The following is a 9099-nucleotide window of genomic DNA, read 5'->3' as shown; positions in this document are numbered from 1 at the left end:
AAATGTGTAGCGTTGGCTGATGAACCTTGATGTGGTGCCTGTCCCAATAAAGACACAAAGTCCAAGTGTGGGTACTGATTGGGTTCGAGATAAGGTGCTTAAGTTGCATCATTTCATTTTCCCTCATTTGTTTCCAATGTTTTGGGGTTTTATTAACTTATTTTCTTAAGGATTGGCAGAGCTAGCATTTTTATAGAAAAATAACGTTGATTTGGGGGAAGTAACTCTCAACAACACAAATTAGAAAAGCTTGGTAGTGTGCGTGTTAACCAGGGTTGGGGTCCATTCGAATTGAAGGCTATAAGTTCTAGTCTGGCTAATACCAGTAAACTGAAATTCCAATTCACAACAATTGAAAAAGGGCCTCTGTTGTCAATGAGTTCTCAATAAACTGAAAAGGGGATGCTGTTTATGTCAAAAGGTTTGGGGATTTTAAATTCAAATCACTTCCTGAATTGACTGACTTCAATTTGAATTGACCTCTTCTGAAGAGCTAGTCTTTATTACACAGCCTTTAAAACGCACATTAGAAAAAGACTGATGGTAACACGACTGACAACACCTTTTCTACTTTCCAGGTTGGACGTTCCATCAGCCATTGCCTCACTGCACATTACTAGTGTTACAGTATCAGCCAGAAACATATAGGGCCTCAGATAAACCCATCACATCAGGGGAATGGTAGATACATTGCTTGTATATGAACTTGTTATTGCTGAGGACATATATTTCAGTAATAAATGTGAAACTAATGGTAATTGCATTGTTTTATGGTTGGGTTACAATCAGTTAGAGTCAGCAAAAGAGCTGACATTTCCTATTCAGTTTGTAGATTGAGAACATAGATACTGGCATGTGCTCCTATAGTCGCATGCTTAATAGTTTAATGTGGTCAATGTCCAGTTTTTTCTGTACTGTTGGATTTTTTTTCTCTACTGGGTAATCTAAAGTAATGATGATACATATTATCATTCATACATACAGCAAGAATGATCCTCTGACATACTGTAAATAAATTGCACATTGCATGAATGAATATAGAAAGACCCATCATTAAGACAGAAAATATGTAATATGACTTCATTCATTATTTTGAATCTCTCCTAGGAATGTAATTATCTCAGCAAATTAGATTGGCTGGACCAGAGATCCCAATGTGACATGTACCCTAGATGTTGATTGAGCAATTTCTCATAAATATCACACTCCGACTCGTGGATTAAGTACTTTTTGTATTTCAAAGTTCTTTCATTATTTTTCTCTGCATCTCTCTGCATCTTTCTTTGTATGGAGTCTATGATTCACCACAGGGAATTGGGAAAAGATTGTGCTGAGGTACTTTCAGCAACTTTTTTTTACAGAAAGGCATAGCCTATTTTGTTGAGGAAGATCTCTCTCTCTAGGCATCTGGCAGCTTGGTGGATCGTGGACGCATTCAGCATAGCCAAGTAACCTAACATCACAAGGTTATGTGATGTTTGAATTTTTATGATGACCTTTTCCCAAGGTGCTGTGCTGTGTGCTGTGCTGTCTCTGCTCAAATAATTTACATTTAAGTCATTCAGCAGATGCTCTTACACAGTGCGACTTACAGGAGCAATTGGGGTTAAGTGCCTTGCTCAAGAGCACAACGAAATGTGTTCAGCCAGTTAGCTCATTTACTGGCTCAATACTCTTAACCGCTAGGCTACCTGCCATTTAAATCTGTGAAATTCAACTAATCAATTGAAACTAACTGACACAAATAATTCGATGTGAACAATACACGCCCATACCCATGTATTAATTTATTTCACATTTCTAGTTATAATATATTGGAGTATATTTATACGCTTTCTATAGCGTCTCTGATAACAGTCTATTCATTAGTAGGATTCCGTTAACAGAAAGCGTTTACTGTTTACTCTAGAAACCAAAGGGAAACAAACATAACAAACAGAAAGGGACCAACCTGCATTTGTCATATAGAAACTCTCATTTCCGTTGCAAAACGTTTAGCAAAAGACGAAACGTTTTGAAATCGTAATCTAACTAATGAATACACACCAGGCAGGGATGCTTCCCGGATATCATCAACGTTCACGCGCATTAGCGCAAAAAACAGGAGCTAACAACATGGCGGACGTACTAGATCTTCATGAAGCGGGAGGCGAGGACTTTGCTATGGATGAGGATGGTGATGGTAAAATTTATGAAACAGTAGTTCTGTGTTTTTTTGTGTGCTTGCTATGGACTCGCTAATATAGCGTATTTGGGGAGTTTTCGACTAACTGAGTGAATAGTATCCGTAAATCGTGGATGCGTGTTGACTGTTGGGCCTAGTTGCAACCATTCAAACATGCTGGTTGGCTTATGTAGTGTAATACCTTTTTGAATTGTGCTTATGTCGTTTGAAAAATAGGTGTTAGCTAGTGAATGTGTACAGTTGCCACTCTTCCAGTTACTGCAATGAATGTTTGTTTGGCATTGTTAAGAGATGGCGAGTAGGTTGCGCTAACGCATTAGCAAGCTATCTGGCTAACACAAGTGGTAGCTAGGTAGGCAGTTCATTTGTTTGGAAACTGCGAGATCAGTGTTAATAACTCACCAACTACATAATCAGCATTTCTTCTGTCGACTATTGTAACCCGATGGCGATGAGCGTGTGAGCTACTGAACGTTAGCTAAACTAGCTTAGCTAATTTACTAGCTAACGTTACACCATTCTAAAATTAACGTATGATAGCTAACATTAACGTTAGCTAACACCCTTTCAACTTGTATGTGACCAAGCTAGCTAATTCATTTGTTTGTCAACTGTGAGGTCAAGGTAATAACTTGTCAACTAACGTAGTTATTAGATATTTATTTCGGTCGAGTTAGCTACTGTAGCTAGCTGTCTTAACTAATGAATAGCCCAACGCGTTTTTAAGTCAGTGTGTCTGTACTTTCAGTTCACTAATGTGTGTCTGTAATGTCTTCATTCCCCAGACAGCATCCACAAGTTAAAAGAAAAGGCAAAGAGGAGAAAGGGACGAGGTTTTGGTTCAGGTGAGTTACCACTGCAGTTCTGACTCCTAACCTGGCTGTATTCTTCTTCTCCGATTTTTCAATAGTGTATGACAGTGTACAATTGTATGTTTGGGGTGGGATGCATGATTCCCTTTGTTCTCTGCTGTGCTAGAGGAGGGAGCGAGGTCCAGAGTGAGAGAGGACTATGATACAGTGGAGCAGGATGGAGACGAGCCAGGTCCTCAGAGATGTAAGTGCCATAATGAATTTAGGGTGGACATTCTTTTGTCAGTCACTTCTGAATGGGGGGGGTTGATTTGAAACTGTGTTTTTGTACATCTTTCCAAGTTTTAAAATGCTGATAACAATACGAGTTTAATTTAAATATTGTGTTATAGCAGATGGTAGCCCTAGTTATCCATAGAAGCAGTTATTTAATTAACACAGACATGTTTGTTTTTTTATTCTCTCAGCTGTGGAGGGTTGGATCCTTTTCGTGACTGGGGTACATGAAGAGGCAACTGAGGAGGACATCCACGACAAGTTTGCAGAGTTTGGAGAGATCAAGAACTTACATCTGAACCTGGACCGAAGAACAGGTTACCTCAAGGTTAGGCCAAATCCCCATGTTTACACAACACATTTTAATTTGGGGTTTGTTGCTTGGCCAGTTTTGCCAGGGTTAATTTTCCTGGCTAATATTAAGTTTCATAATTGTGTAATTTGTTGTGCACTGCTCTTAAGCCACAAGGTGGCAGCATTACACTGAACATGGACAAATGACAATGTGTGTTTTTGTTGAAATTGTTACTTTCTTTACTGCAAAGCAGACACAATTATAGGGTGGAGTAAAGTAGGTTTTTGGGCGGTGTCTTTATATTTTTGACCACTTTTACTCCACTACATTCCTAAAGAAAATATGTACATTTTCCTTGACACAAGTATTTGCTACATTTCGAATGCTCAAGCTGGACCGATTTATGGTCCAATTCACACAGCTATCAATAATAACGCGTCACCACTACCGCCTCTCATCTGGCGAACTCACTAAACACACATACTGCATTTGTAAATTTAAGTCTGGTTTTGCTCCGAGAGAAAAAAAAGCGCAGTCTTGATGTATAGCATTTCCGGCGCCGACAGAGATGGCCGCCTCGCTTCGCGTTCCTAGGAAACTATGCAGTTTTTTGTTTTTTTATGTGTTATTTCTTACATTAGTACCCCAGGTCATCTTAGGTTTCATTACATACAGTCGAGAAGAACTGCTGAATATAAGATCAGCGTCAACTCACCATCAGTACGACCAAGAATGTTTTTCGCGACGCGGATCCTGTGTTCTGCCTTACAAACAGGACAACGGAGTGGATCCCATGCAGCGACCCAAAAAAACGACTCCGAAAAAGAGGGAAACGAGGCGGTCTTCTGGTCAGACTCCGGAGACGGGCACACCGTGCACCATTCCCTAGCATTCTTCTTGCCAATGTCCAGTCTCTTGACAACAAGGTTGATGAAATCCGAGCAAGGGTAGCATTCCAGAGGGACATCAGAGACTGTAACATTCTTTGCTTCACGGAAACGTGGCTTACTGGAGAGACGCTATCCGAGGCGGTGCAGCCAACAGGTTTCTCCACGCATCGCGCAGACAGAAACAAACATCTTTCTGGTAAGAAGAGGGGCGGGCGCGTATGCCTTATGACTAACGTGACATGGTGTGATGAAAGAAACATACAGGAACTCAAATCCTTCTGTTCACCTGATTTAGAATTCCTCACAATCAAATGTAGACCGCATTATCTACCAAGAGAATTCTCTTCGATTATAATCACAGCCGTATATATCCCCCCCCCAAGCAGACACATCGTTGGCTCTGAATGAACTTTATTTGACTCTTTGCAAACTGGAAACCATTTATCCGGAGGCTGCATTCATTGTAGCTGGGGATTTTAACAAGGCTAATCTGAAAACAAGACTCCCTAAATTTTATCAGCATATCGATTGCGCAACCAGGGGTGGAAAGACCTTGGATCATTGTTACTCTAACTTCCGCGACGCATATAAGGCCCTGCGACGCATATAAGCCCCTCGGAAAAGCTGACCACGACTCCATTTTGTTGATCCCTGCCTACAGACAGAAATTAAAACAAGAGGCTCCCACGCTGAGGTCTGTCCAACGCTGGTCCGACCAAGCTGACTCCACACTCCAAGACTGCTTCCATCACGTGGACTGGGACATGTTTCGTATTGCGTCAGACAACAACATTGACGAATACGCTGATTCGGTGTGCGAGTTCATTAGAACGTGCGTTGAAGATGTCGTTCCCATAGCAACGATTAAAACATTCCCTAACCAGAAACCGTGGATTGATGGCAGCATTCGCGTGAAACTGAAAGCGCAAACCACTGCTTTTAATCAGGGCAAGGTGTCTGGTAACATGACCGAATACAAACAGTGCAGCTATTCCCTCCGCAAGGCTATCAAACAAGCTAAGCGTCAGTACAGAGACAAAGTAGAATCTCAATTCAACGGCTCAGACACAAGAGGCATGTGGCAGGGTCTACAGTCAATCACGGACTACAGGATGAAATCCAGCCCAGTCACGGACCAGGATGTCCTGCTCCCAGGCAGACTAAATAACTTTTTTGCCCGCTTTGAGGACAATACAGTGCCATTGACACGGCCTGCAACGAAAACATGCGGTCTCTCCTTCACTGCAGCCGAGGTGAGTTAGACATTTAAACGTGTTAACCCTCGCAAGGCTGCAGGCCCAGACGGCATCCCCAGCCGCGCCCTCAGAGCATGCGCAGACCAGCTGGCCGGTGTGTTTACGGACATATTCAATCAATCCCTATACCAGTCTGCTGTTCCCACATGCTTCAAGAGGGCCACCATTGTTCCTGTTCCCAAGAAAGCTAAGGTAACTGAGCTAAACGACTACCGCCCCGTAGCACTCACTTCCGTCATCATGAAGTGCTTTGAGAGACTAGTCAAGGACCATATCACCTCCACCCTACCTGACACCCTAGACCCACTCCAATTTGCTTACCGCCCAAATAGGTCCACAGACGATGCAATCTCAACCACACTGCACACTGCCCTAACCCATCTGGACAAGAGGAATACCTATGTGAGAATGCTGTTCATTGACTACAGCTCGGCATTCAACACCATAGTACCCTCCAAGCTCGAGACCCTGGGTCTCGACCCCGCCCTGTGCAACTGGGTACTGGACTTCCTGACGGGCCGCCCCCAGGTGGTGAGGGTAGGCAACAACATCTCCTCCCCGCTGATCCTCAACACAGGGGCCCCACAAGGGTGTGTTCTGAGCCCTCTCCTGTACTCCCTGTTCACCCACGACTGCGTGGCCACGCACGCCTCCAACTCAATCATCAAGTTTGTGGACGACACAACAGTGGTAGGCTTGATTACCAACAACGACGAGACGGCCTACAGGGAGGAGGTGAGGGCCCTCGGAGTGTGGTGTCAGGAAAATAACCTCACACTCAACGTCAACAAAACTAAGGAGATGATTGTGGACTTCAGGAAACAGCAGAGGGAACACCCCCCTATCCACATCGATGGAACAGTAGTGGAGAGGGTAGCAAGTTTTAAGTTCCTCGGCATACACATCACAGACAAACTGAATTGGTCCACTCACACAGACAGCATTGTGAAGAAGGCGCAGCAGCGCCTCTTCAACCTCAGGAGGCTGAAGAAATTCGGCTTGTCACCAAAAGCACTCACAAACTTCTACAGATGCACAATCGAGAGCATCCTGGCGGGCTGTATCACCGCCTGGTACGGCAACTGCTCCGCCCTCAACCGTAAGGCTCTCCAGAGGGTAGTGAGGTCTGCACAACGCATCACCGGGGGCAAACTACCTGCCCTCCAGGACACCTACACCACCCGATGTCACAGGAAGGCCATAAAGATCATCAAGGACATCAACCACCCGAGCCACTGCCTGTTCACCCCGCTATCATCCAGAAGGCTAGGTCAGTACAGGTGCTTCAAAGCTGGGACCGAGAGACTGAAAAACAGCTTCTATCTCAAGGCCATCAGACTGTTAAACAGCCACCACTAACATTGAGTGGCTGCTGCCAACACACTGACACTGACTCAACTCCAGCCACTTCAATAATGGGAAATGATGTAAATATATCACTAGCCACTTTAAACAATGCTACCTTATATAATGTTACTTACCCTACATTATTCATCTCATATGCATACTGTACTCTATATCATCGACTGAATCCTTATGTAATACATGTATCACTAGCCACTTTAACTATGCCACTTTGTTTACATACTCATCTCATATGTATATACTGTACTCGATACCATCTACTGTATCTTGCCTATGCTGCTCTGTACCATCACTCATTCATATATCCTTATGTACATATTCTTTATCCCCTCACACTGTGTACAAGACAGTAGTTTTGGAATTGTTAGTTAGATTACTTGTTGGTTATTACTGCATTGTCGGAACTAGAAGCACAAGCATTTCGCTACACTCGCATTAACATCTGCTAACCATGTGTATGTGACAAATAAAATTTGATTTTATTTTATTTACTTTTACTGAAGTATGATAATTATGTACTTTTCCCACTAGTGTACATTTTAAAACAAGAGACGTTTAGACTTACTGAAGTAGTATTTTACTGGGTGACTTTTACTTGAGTCATTTTCTATTAAGATATCTTTACTTTTTCCCAAGTGTGACAATTGAGTACTTTTTCCATCACTGGAATTCTGTTATTGTTGTTAATCAATTGAAGCACTGTTTAATTTAGGATTTGACGTGCATTCTCCTCATCCATTTTTGCCATTCCAGTATCTGTACAGTCATTAACTGGTTTTTAAGTATGGTGTTGTTGGACTATAGCAGGACATTGAATTCCCCAACACTTGCAGCTGCACATCTCCACCTTTGGCATCACACGTTCGGGGAATCCAATGGGCCGCATTAGCTACCTAGCATGGTGACGCAAAAGTCAGTTTAATTAAGAACTAGCTGCATTTCGATCACCTTGATCTGCCGTTTTACATTGTGGGATAATTAGGAATACAGCAACACCTGCCATTTCTGTGTTGCAGTATGTTTTCCTGTCCTTTTTAGTCTGGGTTGACAGAGGTACTCGTGTTGACATGCGACCGTTACGACAAGGGTAAGCCCTTCTCGTCGTAATATTAAGACTAGAATTTGACTTTCTCATGGATTTGCTCATCAATTCTTTTCACAGGGTTATGCGCTGGTGGAGTATGAGACATACAAAGAAGCCCAGGCAGCCATGGAAGGGTTGAATGGCCAGGACATGATGGGCCAGCCTATCAGTGTGGACTGGGGCTTTGTCAGGGGACCACCCAAGAGCAAGAGGAGGTGAGTGTCGTAGAGTGAGCAGTAGTCTACTGTGGAGGGTAACTGTAGGGGTTTAGAGCTGTGAGAACATTTGAAACAAAAACCCATTTCACATTTTAAGTATGAGATGACTTGTTTGGGTCTAATATGAAGAGGGGGACAGAATGGGTGTAGAGGCATGACTTGAATGGGGGGAAAAAGAGAAATGACTGATTTCAAATTTGACGTGTTGTAAATGATTTTGTTGAGTTAACCCTCCCTCTGTTCCCCACAGGGGTGGTGGACGGAGACGCAGCAGGAGTCCAGACAGGAGACGACGTTGATTCCCCACATCTGCTCTTGAAAGGCTTCTTTTTATTTCATTACATTTGCGTTCTGTAATAGCGTTAACTTTACTGATGTCTATGGTAATTAACTGTTTAATTGCAAATGGCCCTGACAAGTGTGCTTTAGAGCCAAAATTATTAGTTGTTCCAGCAAAATGACAGGGTTGCCATTTTTTTTTTTTACTGAAACAAACACCAAATACACTGATCGGTGAAACTTTGTTTGCATCAACAACAAACTGTTTTAAAGTAGTGGTATGTGTTTTCTTATGGATCCCTCTATTCTGTTCATTGTTAGAACCATAGGATCCTTGGTTTTCATGATGAACTTAGCCTTAAGATGCTTTTGGAAATCTGTGCATTTGTGTGGCCTTTTTTTTAATGTATTACATGGGAATAAAACATTTTTAAGTGAA

The 9099-nt window shown here is 42.7% G+C and overlaps 1 protein-coding gene across 3 annotated transcripts; it reads left to right on the top strand.

Moving 5' to 3' along the window:
* The first annotated feature begins 2033 nt into the window (after window positions 1–2033).
* LOC100305168 (RNA binding motif protein 8A) lies at window positions 2034–9099 on the top strand. 3 transcript variants are annotated; one of them, NM_001165072.1, is given in 7 exon segments: window positions 2094–2182; window positions 2971–3030; window positions 3164–3241; window positions 3465–3601; window positions 8242–8358; window positions 8361–8378; window positions 8632–9097. In NM_001165072.1, coding segments are annotated over 7 exon segments (546 nt in total). In that variant the 5' UTR covers window positions 2094–2115; the 3' UTR covers window positions 8701–9097.

This window comes from Oncorhynchus mykiss, chromosome 3, assembly GCF_057628025.1.
Source record: "Oncorhynchus mykiss isolate SJ-2025 chromosome 3, ASM5762802v1, whole genome shotgun sequence".
NCBI classification, from domain to species: domain Eukaryota; kingdom Metazoa; phylum Chordata; class Actinopteri; order Salmoniformes; family Salmonidae; genus Oncorhynchus; species Oncorhynchus mykiss.
Note: the sequence above shows the minus strand (reverse complement) of the source record. Positions and strands in the feature narration are given on the sequence as shown.

What these genes read in the sequence shown, in the direction of transcription:
- LOC100305168 (XM_021581795.3), top strand. Translation starts at nt 2,035, where the DNA reads ATGAATACACACCAGGCAGGGATGCTTCCCGGATATCATCAACGTTCA. An exon ending in TATGGATGAGGATGGTGATG is followed by an intron (nt 2,183 to 2,970) that starts GTAAAATTTATG and finishes TTCATTCCCCAG; the next exon opens with ACAGCATCCACAAGTTAAAA. An exon ending in GAAGAACAGGTTACCTCAAG is followed by an intron (nt 3,602 to 8,241) that starts GTTAGGCCAAAT and finishes TTCTTTTCACAG; the next exon opens with GGTTATGCGCTGGTGGAGTA.